This window comes from Pelecanus crispus, chromosome 2 (assembly GCF_030463565.1).
Source record: "Pelecanus crispus isolate bPelCri1 chromosome 2, bPelCri1.pri, whole genome shotgun sequence".
Lineage (NCBI taxonomy): Eukaryota > Metazoa > Chordata > Aves > Pelecaniformes > Pelecanidae > Pelecanus > Pelecanus crispus.
The window spans coordinates 6,280,526-6,295,183 of NC_134644.1; the positions used below are offsets into that span (position 1 = coordinate 6,280,526).

The following is a 14,658-nucleotide window of genomic DNA, read 5'->3' on the forward strand; positions in this document are numbered from 1 at the left end:
GATAATAGCTGTAGATCTTGGCTTGACAATTTTCAGTAGCATTGAGTACTTTCCAGGAACTGAAAAATAAACTGACAAACACCTCCCCCAACCCCAATAGTGACAGCAAGTTGAGATTTTTTTTTTTCCTTTTCTTTTGTTAATGGCTAAGAGAAAACCTATCCAACCCACCCATCAATATGAGCATGTGTATATATGTGTGTTTAGGATGCCCTTCTTGGAAAGTCTGTATTGAAATTAGAAAAAGAAGATAGTGTAAAGGTGTTTGTTTGCCAATGACCAGATTGGTTCATTCTTTCACTGATCCTACCTACCCTTTCTTCTGCATTAGTTCAGAGAAGGCTGATACAAATGCCTGCCCCCCCACCCCCCAGCACTCTAGGGGGAAGAAGCTACTCTAAGGTGCCCATGGATGGATTTTTCCCTTGTGCTTCTAACAGTGTCAGGGCTCTGGGTTGTGGTGCAGCACCAAGTCTGTTGAGTTGGCCAGGTGAGGGCTGTTCTCCTCCAGTGTCAAGGCAGACTGCATTTGTCCTGTCTGTATGCAAACACCAAGACGATGACCCTGAGAAGTCCTTAGTTGTAGATGAATCCCTGTGTGTAACGTGGATAAACCAGGAGGGTTTTTTTTTTTTTTTTAATTGTGGACTTTCTTTTTTGTCTTACACAGTTCTCTCTTGCTCTCCAGAATGTCCTATTTCTTTGGCTTGGAGTTGCCAAAGGTGACAAAGACCACTCCTGGCTCCTGAAAACTGCCGTTGGTGTGGAAGTCTTCGCCTGGGCTCTTCGAGTACCTCCGAAACACGGGTGAGGCAGATACCTCATACTGGGGATGAGAGACCACATCACATGTGGAAGAGGTTTGTGTCTCAGATTGCTTGGTGACTGTGGTGGACGAAGTGATGATTTTGTTTCCAAACTGGTCCATTTCCTCGTACTGTTCCATGACAGTCCGGGTGGCTCCATAGAGCTTGGACCCATCAGGCCCTGTCTGCAGCTCCAAGATGCTTTTCTGCCTCCGTGGATTTTGTGGGCTGGGGACATTCAGGGAACCATAGTCCAAAAAGCCTCCTTTCATCCTACAGTGGCAGCTGCCTTTGGAGGTGTCCAGAGGGCACCTCTCTTTCTCACTGACTGGATGGTTGGCATTGCCAAGGGTGTGCTGTTTCATCGAGCTCAGCTCAACTTTTGTTTGGACGGGCTCTGGTCTCTTCTCAAAGGGGGTCACGTCATGCCCAGCAGACCCTGCTGATGGATGGTTAAAGGAGCTAAAGCTGTTCTGAGCAAAAGCATCCCTCTTTCCTTGAGTGTCAAGACAGTCTGGTGAAGGGACGTCCCAGGGGGAATGTGCTGTCCTGGGTGATTCTGCTGGTTTCCTGGCAGCAGACTCGATGGAGATGTAGGAAGGTGAGGAGGGAGAGCTGACACGAGACTGAACAAGGCGGGGGACCTCTAGCTCTGCCTTGGTTACCTCGGTCTTTTCTGCCACCTTTACACCTTCCACAGATGCGGCTTCCCCTGTCTCCAGTGTGATTCCCTCCTGCTTGGCTTTGCTTGAGACGATACTGATTTTACGGATATTGCTGCTGCTTACAGAGCTTTGGGTGTTCCCCAGAGACTCCTTGAACAGCCCTGAGAGTCCAGCAATGTCTGACTCAGACTTGAGACTAGAGACGGAATAAAGAGCTTTCTTGATGGCCTCCTCGATGTCCAGGAGCCGGGCAAGTGTCTGCTCCTTCAGGTGGATAATCTCGGCACTTGCTCGTTCCAGGTCCCCGAAAACCAGCTCCACTGAGACACTGTCAGTGTCATCCTTTGCCAGTGTCTCAGCCCTGTCCTGTTGCTTGGCCTGCTGGGCCTTCTGATGAACAACCCAGTCAGGGACCTTCTCAAAGAAGCTCTTCAGAGCTTTCACATCCACTTTGTTTGTCTCCTCCTCAAACTCCCTCACCCGAGTCAAGATCTCTTGCAGCTCCTCCTGTCTCCTGAGGTTCTCAAAGATCTCCATAGCCTCCTTGACATTGCCTTTCATGATCTCCTCTTTGTGTACTGACAGCCTCTTCCGACGCTCATCTTCTGTTTCTTTCTTGTTTTTTTCTCTCATAACAACTGCTGGCTTCTCCTGGGCAGGTGTCTCTGCCTCCCCATCAGCACATTTAAATTGCCCACTATTCCCCTGCTGTTGCTCCCCAAAGGAGCTCATTGGCTCCTGATGGAAGGACATTGAATGACACATTTGCCTACTCTCATTCACTTGCTGCACGACTCTCTGACTATCCCATGTTCCATAAGAATTAGACACATTTTCCCTTTCCACCTTGGATGAGGCATTTTGTGCAGTGTCATCTCCTCTCTTTAGAGGAGTGGTGTGGCCCACAGGGGAGGTGTTTGGCTCAGTCTGTCCTTGCACGTTAAGCGTCTGTGGTCTACCAGGACAGGTCTGGTATAGGACCTCACCTGGGCATCTCCTTGGTGCTGTTGCTTCCCTGCTCATCATTCCCTGCTCGACTTCAGAACTAACCACTCCATTTTTTATTGGCTTTGAAGTCTTAGCACTGTCTGATTCCACCTTTCCTTGTCCTCCTTTGCTGGCCTTGTACCTTTCCTCTGCCATCTGAAGAGGGGTTTTGGCAACGTTTTTTGGCAGCTTTCTCTCAGGGCTCATGCCCTGAACTGTGACAGGCTTGTTCACAGATGTCTCCAAAGTGCAGCACTTCTTTGCCTGAACCTCCCCATGGCCTGACTGTTCACGTACTTCCATGCAGCTTAATCCCAGCTCTGTGGGGAGAGGCTTTGGACTGCTGATCTCCCTCAAACCTGGAGGTTTTGGAGGCAGGGGTGGAGGGGTGGGTTTTGTTGATCTGCTTGTGCTGTTATTTGCAGAGGCAGAATGTGCCTCGTGTAAGAGGTGCTCAGGTTTTGGAGGGGGAACAGGTTTCTTCCTGGGTGGGGCAGTGATTTCTGCTTTTGGAGGAGTCCTGGGCTTCTCTGCAGGACTCTGATCACTGGGTTTGTAGGACAGAGAAGGGAGAGCAAAAAGAGGGTTCTGGAGTGGTGCAGAACATCCTGGGGCTTCATCTTTCCTGGCTGGTAGTGGAAGGGCACCTTCTCTTGTTGCTTTAGTTGAGGGTGGGCAATGCTCTGCTTTCGTCACAGCAACTGAGGGAGGAGGAGGAAAGTCATTATCAGCCTGCGACCCTGAAGCCACTACAGCAGTCTGGTTACTAATGACTTGAGTCTCATTTTTCTTTTTACACACAGAATAGGACTGCCCTGCATTTCTGTATATCATAGCGGCTTTAAAATCCCCTTTGGAGACATTAACGTTAGACTTTTCCAGCGACTGAAGTGTGGCTTCTAAATTACCTCGGACAACATCCTCCTTTTCTACCAGGCGCTGTTCTGTGGCGGCACTTTGCAGTGCTCTGATAGCTGTCTGTACATCCCCTCTGATAATAACATCTCTTTCTTCTTGCACTGATTGCTCTTTGTAATCAGACTCAACAAAAGGGTTTATATAGGTTTTCACGGGTGTGGCAGTATAAAGGCCATCCTTAATGCTAAAATCTCTACTAGGCACAACTTGGCATTCCTGGCTCAATAGTTGTCGTCCCTGTACTTCCTCTGAAGCACTGACCTTTTTGTGTGATGCTATGCTCTTCTGAGACATGCTTGTGTGGGTCTTGGATGCCTCCTGGACTCTAGTGGTGGTGGTCCTGGTGGCAGTGCTGGTGTTCTCCTGCGTGGTGGATGCAGAGTCTTGTTGGCGTACGGTTGATTGAAGGGTCACTGTCCCCTGTGTGCTGGCTGCCTGCTGCCTGCAGGCCATGTGGACCTCCTCCCTGTTCCTCTGTAGCTTGCTCTGGACATGGTGTTGAATGTTTTTTGCTTCTGCTGTTGCTAGCCTCAGGCTTTGCATTGCAGCCTGAAGATCACTCCCAAGGGCCTTCTCTTCTGGCTGCATCTGGATGGCTACTCCAGTCACCAAACTCTGCTGTTTCCCAGCCATTTCTCCGCTCTGAGCCATCACTTGGGTTGGAAATTTGCCTTGCGTCATAGCTTTGGGTTCCTTCAAACTAGCAGTGGTGGCTTCTTCTTTCTCTGCCTTCTTGCTGACATCTGCAACCCTTTGGATTGACTTTGTAGTCACTTTAAGCCCTCCTGACAGAATTTCTTCCTTTCCCATCCCTGTGGGAAGGGGCTTCCCAAGACATTGCACAGTGGTGCCTGTCACACCTGCTGCATGCATGACCTCTTTCTCTAATGTACCCTCTTTGCCCATGCTTTCACATGCGAACACCTTTTTTGCTCCCTCCATAGCCCTTGGCTCACTGTCTGCAATTACTTTCTCTAATTGTTCTTTATTTGGTAAGATATGTATTTTAGCCCTTGGCACAACCCATGGGGCACTCTCATCTGCCCCCTGCTCTGCTTGGGAAGAGATGAGGGATTGTATCTCCGACTCCTGCTGGAGGTTCTTCAGATAGTCTAGATCTCCCTTCTCAATGCAGCTGGCAAAAAGCTGGACATTTCCCTTCTCATTGTCTTCACGCTTAACGGTTGCTGTTGCTTTCTGCTCCTGAGAAAAAGCCAGCAGATTCCCTATTGTTGACTTGACATCCCCCTTGACAACTTTCTGCTGGACAGAGTGGAATAGGAGGGAGTAGAGAGTCATCTTCACTGATCCTGACCTTGTCTCTTGTAAGACCATCCCCTTTTTCACAGAAGCATCTTGACTGAGGAGACCCTGTAAAGCCTTAGCTACATTTCCACTCAAGTCCTCTTTGCCTTTAACAGCTTCACTCTGGTCCAGTAGCTGCAATGGGCTTACTTTGATCTTGCCCTCTCTGTCCTCCTCCACCAGCACACTCTGTGCTTCCACATTGGTTCTGTGCAGGAGCTGCAACATAATCCTTTGCAAATGGCCTCCCACAATCTCCTCTTTCACGATCTCTGGATCACCTGGGCTGCTGAGCTGGTACTTCACCATCTTCACACTCTCCGTATCATTGGCTTCAATGAGGATCCCATCATGCTGAATAGCCTGGCAAGTGCAGAGCGTCTCTAAAGTCTCCTTCATAGTCCTTTCTTTCAGTTCTGTTTCTATACTACCTTCAGAAGCACTAAATTTATCCAAGGGTGTGCTCTCGAAGAGCCACGTTGTACTTTTCACATCTGCACGAGGGATCGTTTCTTGGGCTCCAACACTGGTCGTCACCTCGGGGTCCTTAAGGGTGTCCATTGGCTGGGTTTCAAACAACCAAGTGCAGCGTTTTACATCGCCTTTCTGGCTGTCCTCTCTCTGCACTGTACTGATAGATGAGCCTCTCTCCGCATCCCCGTACAGGGAGTCCACAGGCTGGTTTTCAAAAAGCCAAGTGGATGTCCTCACATCACCCCGCTGAACATCACTGACACTGACCATCCTCACGTACTTCTTCTGGCCCACTTGCTGGGACTCAAAGAGCTGCTTGTTGGACTGAACATCTCCCTTCTGCACATCATCTACTGTTCTGGGCACAGACATCTTTCCCCCTGAGAAGGAGTCAAGAGGCTCTGTCTCAAACCTCCACCGGGCAGTCTGGACATCTCCTTTCTTGATGTCCTCTTGGGTGACAGCCCTAATCACAAACACCTCTTCTTCCTTCTTGATCTGATCCAGTGGCTTAGTTTCAAACAACCACCGGGCGCCTTTCACATCACCTTTCATGATTTCTTCTTTCTGCACTGAGGTGACCTCATGGTATCCCCCCTCTTTGTCCTGGATAGCATATAAGGGTTGACTTTCAAAAAGCATTGTGCAGGACTTGATATTAGCTTTGCTCATGGTGTCTTTCTGGATCTTCTGGAGCTCTGTCTCGTCCACTTTGTCATGGATTTGGTCAAGGGAATAGGTCTCAAAAATGAACCTTTTGCCTCCAACATCTCCCCCCTTGATACCCTTCTCTGGAGGGATTTCCTGGATGCCCTCAGAGCTGTCCTTCAGGGAGTCCATGGGGTAGTTCTCAAAGAGCCAGGTGAACTTGTGCACAGATCCGGCTTCAATTGTCCCATCATCCTTCTGGGATGTTGCTTTGGGGACTGTATCCAAGGGCTTAGCTTCAAAGAACTCCTTCACTCTGGACACTTCCCCAGACTGTATCTCCACACGACTGGAGTACCGCATGGTTTTCTTTCGGTCAGCTTCACCAACAGCACTGCTGCCCAAGGGTTCAGTCTCAAATAGGTGCCGGACAGTTTTGACATCAACTCCCTGTAATTCCTCCTGGCTGTATGCCTTACTGACTTGTAAATACTGCTCCTCCTGACCTTTCAGGGAGTCCAGGGGCTGAGTCTCAAACATCCATGTGTATGACTTCACATCAGCTTGGGGCACACTGTCATCCTCCTCCTGCTTCTTTTCAGCCTTCTCGTACAGGGTGTGGATGGGCTGGGTCTCAAAAAGCCACCTGCAGGTCTTCACATCCCCCCGCTGGGAGATCTCCCGCTTCACTGAGGGACGCTCCTCACCTTGCATAGCTTGGTGCTGAATGACATCCATGGGCTGAGTTTCAAAGAGCCACTTGGCTGTTCTGACATCACCAGCCACCACCTCTTGTTTTGTGATCCCCCGTATTATATCCACTTTCTTGGTGCTTTCATCAAACTGGTCCAGAGGCCTTGTTTCAAACATCCATTTGTAGTTCTTGACATCACCACTGATGATTTGCTCTCTGCTTACAGAGGTGACTTCATGGAAGTTACCAAAGCTATCCTTGATGGCATACAGAGGTGTTGTCTCAAACAGGATTTGGTTGGCTTTGACATTGCCAGCTGGAATCTTCTCCTCTTCTTTGGTGACAGGCTCAGCATCAGCCTGCTTAATGCTATCTAAGGGGAGAGTCTCAAACAGGGTCTTGAAAGACTTCACATCCCCTTTCACTACCTCTTCCATGCTGGTGGCTGGAATTTCTTCCTCAAATGCCTTGGAGATGCTTCCAAGGGGGCAGGTCTCAAAGACATGTTTTCTTTGTTTCACATCTCCCTTCTCCTCTGCTGAAAGCTCTACTTTCTTTAAACGTCCCACCTCAAAATTGTCTTTCAGGGTTTCCATTGGCTGGGTTTCGAATAGCCAGAGTGTAGATTTCACATCACCTCCAATGACTTGTTCTTTGGCTACAACGCTTTCTGAAGCTTCTCCTTTCAGAGAATCAAGAGTCTGGGTTTCAAAGAGCATTCGCTGCTTACTGACATCTGCCCCTGTGACAAAATCCGTTGAAGCCTTGAAGTCCTGTTCTTCAACTGTGATTTCTCTGATGGCATCCAGAGGCTGAGTTTCAAATATCCACCTTGCTCCACTGACATCTGGTCTTCCAATTTCTTCCAATGAAATCCCACGGATTATTTTCACTTTGGAAGTGTCCTTGTTGATAGTATCCAGGGGCTGAGTCTCAAACAGCCAGCGAGCTGTTCTGACTGCATTGCTCTGAATTTCTTCTCGGCAGACGGACTTGATTTCATGGATGTTCCCAGTTTTGTCTCTGATGGCACAGAGGGGCTCTGTTTGGAAGAGCCTGACAGTCTTCTTAACATCGCCTTTTAGCTCCTGGATTTCTGACTTGAGTTGGAGGATGCTCTTCTCCTCCACTGAGCAGCAGCGACCTATAGCATCCAAGGACTGTGCTTCAAAGAGCTGTCTGGCACCTTTCACATCACCTCCCTGGACAGGCTCCTTGAGAACCGCCTCCTGCACTTCAGTTTCATCTGAATACAGTTTGTTTAGTGAGTCTAGTGGTTGGGTTTCAAACAGCCACCGGGCAGTATGCACATCCCCTCTAGCAAGCTCTGTTTCTGATACCTTTGCTGATGTTGCCATACTGTCCCCATTGATTGACTGGCTTTCAAACTTCAGAGAAGTATTTTTCACATCTCCACTGGGAATGACCTCTTCTTCTGCCAGCTTCTTGGTGGCTTGATGGTCCCCAATGGAGTCAAGTGCCCAGTTCTCAAAAATCCAACGCATGGACTGAACCTCTCCTGGAAGAACTTTGTCCAGGTTCACAGATGCCTGTGCATTGGGATCTTCAGTATTAAGCATTTCTGCTAGGTCCTCAGTCACAGCTTCTTCCAAGTTCTTCCTGAGCTCAGGATGCATGTGTCTGTAGAGCCTCTTTAGCTCGTTCACTTGACGCTGCTGATAGAACTTGGAGAAGGCTTGCTTTGGAGGAGGCACAGGGAGTGGGTTAAGGTCCTGGCTCCCTGGAGCGATGACCTGGACTGAGCCAAGGGCCGGAGGGGGAGGTAAGTCATCTTCCATTTTCTTGATGGCAACTTTAGATGATTTCTGAGCTTCTGACATCTTTAGGGAAACAGTTTTAAATGTCAGCATCATCTCTTACCCCCCCAACCCCATGGCCGTTAATAGTGAGAATGGCAAAGGAAAAAGCCAGCCAACAAGGGAAATCCATGCACCTACTAAGCTCCATACCTTTGGTTCAGTAGCACACAGCACTCCAAAGCATCACACCACTGCACACGCTCCAGGCTTGGTGTTAGCTCTGGTTCCACAGCAACATGCTCTAAAGCAAGGTCTCTAATCCAGTCACGTGCAGTGGTTAGTCTACAGGTGCCAGGATTCAGTCCAGCTACAGCATAACAGAGATTCCCAGTTTGGACTGTGTCAGCAAGAGAGAGTGACCACAAGAATAACATGAAGAAGGTTGCCTTAAAGTAGCGAGCTAAACGTTAACTTCTCCTTCCTGCTCCCAAGTGTCCAGGACAGTGTAAGGACCTAGACAGAGTCTGGAAATATATAGGATATGGGTGCAGGAGAAAGCCAAGGAGCTATTTATGAAGAGGTCTCAAGAAGAAAAATGGGGAGAGGGAACCAAACAAAAGTGTTAGTCTGAGCTGATGAGGACAGCCTATTTTTGGGTAGTGAGCTAGCATGATGGTAGCACCATGGGCTGCCCTCTGCACAGGAATGAGAGCTTGGGGAAGGATGTTTGTATGATTTATGATTTCTTCTGTGGGACTCACGAGTGTACCCCACGTCATCATTTGCATAAGAATAGATGCACAGTTGTACAGTTGGAGACTTAACTAAAGCTGTCTTGACTTGCAGACCTGTACAGCATGAGGCTAACTAAGGTTTACAAACCACTGGAATTAGCAGGCCAAATTCTGTGCTCTATTAGGAGGAAAAAGCAAGGCTGAGGGACCAGAGGCTGGGGTAACAGATAACACCCACAGCTGGGGGCCAGCAAAAGTTAAACCTGTTTAGGCTCAGTCAGCTGAGCCCAGGCTCAGCTCGAATTCACAGCAGCGTCGGTACAGAAGTGAACAGAGGGTGCAGTCGTGACGGGGTGGACTATGGTTGTTCAGCCTACCTTTGAGCCTCACTTTCTGCATTTTTTTTCTCCTTAGCTTGGGAAGCCTGGGTGCCAAACGCTGAACTGAGTACCTGCAACCTGCACTAGTTTGGCATTTATCCAGAGGGAAGGTAGCCAAGGCCTATAATCATTATCTAAAAGGGACAGTAATCCTGGTGGCTTTCCTTTCAGTAAACAGATCTGCTGACCCTTGGCATGCCTGTGGAGTTACGTCTGTAGAGTTATGCCTGGAATATTATTAGTTGTTGCTCAAAGCAATGGCGCGCAGTGTTATTTCACTCTGTTACACGCAGATTGTTCCAGCTAAAAATAAGTATTGAACATTAGTAAAAAAAAAAAACAAACACAAACCCAGAATACCAAAATCAGCATATTTTGTAGCAAATGTAAAATGCAAATCTTTCACATGAGCCAACATACTTTAAAAGCATTTTTTAAAATAAGGTTTTTTTGGGGATCCGTGAAGAACTTCTGAACGTGGGGAAGGGCGACCAAGCAGCTGATAGCTATATTCAGTATGAAAGTGCTCCTCGCTGCCTTGTGTGGGTATTTAAATCACACTCCACCACAGTCCACAAGTATTTGGTTAGATAACGGTGCTTATCTTTAACATTTCTTACCTTGCTTTTTTTCTGTCTGTGGGGAGAGTGAATGGAGTTGTCCTTCACAGTACTCTGGAAAAGATATGAGAAGAAATGACATCAAACTGTATAGGAAGACACATTATCTGTGTATGTGTGTGTGTGTGTGTGTGTGTGTGTATATCAACTACAGAGACCTGAAAACCATTAGAGGTGAAGGGTCTTTTTGCTTCATTGGCAGTTCTGTACAGCTGGGAAAAACAATCTTATTCCAGGTTGATCAGAAATATTTTTTTCCAAAAGTCTCAGTCAACACACAAAACCCCAGATATATTTGTTTAGAGTTGGGGGAAAAAACAAAACAAGCACTGATTTCTCCAAAGTTTGATTTAGCCTATATTTTTGTTTATACTTCAATATTTTAAAAACAAAACTGATCTACATTTGTAATTGCATTATGAATTGTGCAATTCCTTGTTTTGAAATTGCTATTCTTTTTCTTTTTCTTAGACTTCTAACCAGTTGTAATTTTCTAATTACAGTCTCCACTCATTTATTTTCAACTGGGACTGCTTCCGTCCGGACTCCTCCAGTACAGAGCCCTGATACATGCTCGAGAGATTGCATCTCTGGATGGGGACCCTGCAAAAGATTGAGAGTGGGAGGGAGCATGAACGCGTCTGGAAAGGTCCAGATGTGAAATCACATCCCACGCTACTCCTGGATCACCACTGGAGCTGGGGAAACGGGAAAAACGTAGCTCAGTGGCTCCTAACCCTTATAACCTGAATTATCCTATGACCCAATGATCAGCCTGGAGTGGGTGATTAAATCCTTGGATCCCAGACCAAGCACTATAAGCAGAGGAACACAGGGAGGCTGCACTGTAAAGTTATGCCTGAGTGTGACATATATGGACATACATATGTGCGTGTGTTGGAATGCGTATAGCACGAAGATGTATGTGTTGCTGCATGCTGAATATTTCCTCCATGGATGTGAGAGTGTAAATATATACATGCAAGTAAAATGGAAAACTTATGTATGAATAAACTGTTTGTATGGGCTAGTGGATGGAGATTCTATGATTCTATGATTCTATGTGTGTGTGTTTGGTATACATGTGCATGTGTGAATATAATATGTATATGTGTGTGTGTGTATGTATACACAACTTATACATCTTATACATGCATATCAGCACCTCTGATAACTTTGATACAATATTTGCAAATGCCAAGGGAAAGCTGGTCATTTCTGGAAAACCAAATGCTGTGTTTCTCCAGATTTATGAAACCAGACATGTTCTCTCTCACCCTCTTACAACCACTTGCTGGGTCGGGACATTGTTGGGATGCCGCTGGTGATTTGTGAGGGGGAGGAGGGGGGAGGACGGCGGCGCGCTGTGCTTACCGGCTGTGGGGGGCTGCCAGCGTGAGCAGCAGCAGCAGCTGTCTGGGAGAGATAGAGAGCCAACAGCTCCTTCACGGAGGCTGCAGAGGACCTCCCTCGTCCTTGGTGAAGTATGTGGCTAGTGTTGTCTGATATGTCTAAAAATGACCGCGTCCTCTCATCTGAAACAGGGACAGACGTGCACGGTGAGCTATGTGCCAAAGACTCGAGGGCACGGCCAGCCTGGAGCGTGAGCATCGCTTAGGGCTCTGCCGGGCACCTCCGCTGTCTGCACACTGATTCCCCCCACAGCCCACACCCTGGTCCCCCAAAACTTAACATCATGCCTTGATGGTTTAGGGACAAAATGTGGACATTTCCACCTCTTTCATGGCTGAAAGGGACTTTGAGCCTGGATGAGAGTAACACATCGGGCAGTGACCTGATGCCACCATCCTGCCGGTGGGGCACAGAGCCCGCACCCATTCCTGCATCCCTGGACAAGGCCATCACCAAACATGAGCGAGATAGAGGATGTGAAGGAACTACGCATGTTCAACTTGAACCAATTCCCACTTTTTTTCTTTGTGGCCGCACCGCTCTCCTATCAGCATGCTTCACAAGCAGTTATGTCCATTTATCTTTACCTCTCCCCTGGAGCCCATTTCCAGGAACGGAGAGATGAAGAGGCTACGAGACTTGCCCAAGGATGTAGCAAGGAGTCTTTGGCAGAGCCAGAGGACCAAACCCTGCTCTTAGTTTAGACATCAGATATTTTGAGCCTCACCAACTCCCATGGGGCCCCCACTGGGGCCCAGCATGGCATTGCTGAGATATTCAAGATATTCAGCGTTCCTCCTACCTTTGTTCAGATGCCTTTCATGGAGATGACTACAGTTGAGTATGTCCCTATCTGGTTCATGGAGAAACGGCTGCTCTGGGAGGAGGTGATCTATTAGCCAGACCTCCTGAGGTGTACACAGAGGGACTGGAAGGTTGGAGAGGTCACACACTTTTGGATGACGCTCAGACCATGCTCCCTCATTCCTATCTGTTGTACTCTGCCCACCTTGGTCCTCAACCCCCTAAACAGCAGGGGCTTCCCCTCCCTCTGAGGATGAAAGTTGTGTTCATCCCCAGAGAGAGGTTTGTGTTGACATTAATGGCTCTAATGCAGATGGGTTCACTTTTCAAAGAAAGAGGCAATGCCAAATTCTAGCTAAGAAATTACTTTTTGCATTACTCTGCTAGGTGTGAGCAGGATGGCCATGTCCACCTCCCACCACAGATGTATATAGAGCTTTACAGCTATATGATGCATCTTAGTCCTCCAGGTTAGTCAGGGTTGTAATTTCTCTGTTACCGCCATAAAAACATGAGAAGGTTCTCCTTTCATCTGCAGGCTTACACTGCTGCGTTTGGATTTAGTGCGGTATTTGCAATGTTTTCTGTTTGAACAATGGGCTCTCTCTCCACAAATCCAACTATTGCACAGCCAGGAAAGGGCTGATGTACTTTCTAATATGTGCACATTAGAAGCACTGCAGCAATTCTAGCATTCGTTGCCCTCAAATCTCAGTCCCCAAATCATGACATTTTGTAAATAACAAACTTAACTCTTTTTCTTTGTTTTCTGCATTTTGAGTTCAGATTTTCAAGTTTTTCTCTAAAATACTGAAGGAGGTTTACTCTGTTTTTATTTTAAAGTGACAACAGCTAGCATTATACACTAACAGGATTCCAGGAGCTGGTGCTTCAAATGAAATACCAGTTCCTACGGGGACAAACTTGAACCAAAAAGCCATGAAAATAAGAGTAGAAGGACCCCAGTGAGCCTGTCAGACACAGGCCAGTGTGCTGCTGAAAGGTGCCAAACCCCAAAGTTTCTTTTGTCCTTGGTTCCAGCTGCTCCTGCAGATGCACAAGCATTTGGATGCAGAACCAAGGCTGGTTACATGAGGAAGCAGTGGGATGCACTACAGGTTTAGCTGCCCAGTTCTGCCGGAGGTCACTAGGACACCAGGGGAGGAAACAGAAGAAGATATTTCCTTAATGCTTTTTTTGCTAAGTCACCATGTAAATATGGAACCTCTCTCCCTGATTTCTGCTCTCCACAGCTTAAACGCTGAGTCAAAAGGAATTATCCATCTACAGCCAGTGGAGACAGTGACACTGGTGGGGCAGATTTGGTGCATCTTAAGATAGGCTGTGAAGTTGCAACCACCCTCTGATTGCATCAGTTTTTCCCCCACTCTGCTCAAGAGGCCCCAAACTTTGACTAGGTCCCTGTTTTTTTGAGATGAACAGCACCCTGGAAATGGGGAGGAGAGGGTCAAGGCATCACTAAGACACTGCTTTTACAGGAGCTGGTGCCAATGTCTGCTAACACAAGCCCTTTTGTCTGCTGCAGTGGGCTTCTCCCTTCATTTGGAGGCTTGAGGCACGCATTTGATGTGGTCTACTCTGTAAAAATGGGAAATGAAGTAATTGCCAGTGAAGGTACCTTGGATTTCACGGTCTTTCCTTATTATGGCTGTACCCTGTGAGAAGAGCATTGAAGCATGTGCTGAATTAGCTGCAGAAAGCTTTGAAGAGGGCTTTGAAAAATCTTTTCTGGGAATCTCTTTCTTTTCTCCTACATTGCTGAATTACCCATTGGAAAGGCAAACGGAGTTCAATCAGTCTGGAAAACAGAAGCCTTCTTCCTTGCAAGGTAATGAGGTTTGGCTAAGCCTCCCAGTAAGAGCAATGGGGAGAGCTGGGGAGAGTCAGCCTTGCTAGTTTTAAAGCAGAAAGAAAACCAAGCACAGATTTGCAGCCTTTGGGAAAATGAACACAAGTCCTTGGCAAGACCATGGCCACGCTGGAAAACACTCTCTTAAAAACTACCTCTGGGAGATGAGAGCACTTCACGGCAAGGTAGGGACCCTGCCTAGGCTGACATGAGCATTACTGTGCTTAATCATTTTGGTGCTAAGTGCTTAGCAAAAGCATCCCCATGTCCTAGAGCTGGGCTGGTAACGTTTAATGGTCTCCTCCCCCGCCAGGCTATGGGTATTACCGCTGAGCTGATATAATTTGTATAGGCCCACGGGCCCGTGGGTCAAGATGCTGCACAAAGAAAAGCAATGTGCCCCTCCAGCCAAGAATGAATAATGCAGCTGAAGGAAGATTTCCAGTCTATGCAGTGGAAAGCAGCACAGCCTCAGTGTTGCCTGGTCCTTCATCCATTAGCTTGGATGGATGAAAGGCCACAGGGCTTCTGTTTTAATGATGGATATAATTAGATACAAAGCTTTTGTTGAAGCCTTCCC

General features: G+C 47.5%; 1 protein-coding gene across 2 annotated transcripts in view; it reads right to left on the reverse strand.

Annotated features, from left to right (window-relative positions):
• Positions 1–694: 694 nt before the first annotated feature.
• XIRP1 (xin actin binding repeat containing 1) overlaps positions 695–14,658 on the reverse strand; it is a 34,046-nt gene continuing 20,082 nt past the window's right edge. For both annotated transcript variants that reach the window (XM_075706159.1, XM_075706158.1), the window contains 3 exons: positions 11,366–11,526; positions 9,992–10,045; positions 695–8,338 (listed from right to left, as the gene is read on the reverse strand). In XM_075706159.1, the coding sequence (XP_075562274.1) occupies positions 695–8,338; positions 9,992–10,045; positions 11,366–11,526 (7,859 nt within the window). The remainder of the gene's footprint in view (positions 8,339–9,991; positions 10,046–11,365; positions 11,527–14,658) is intronic.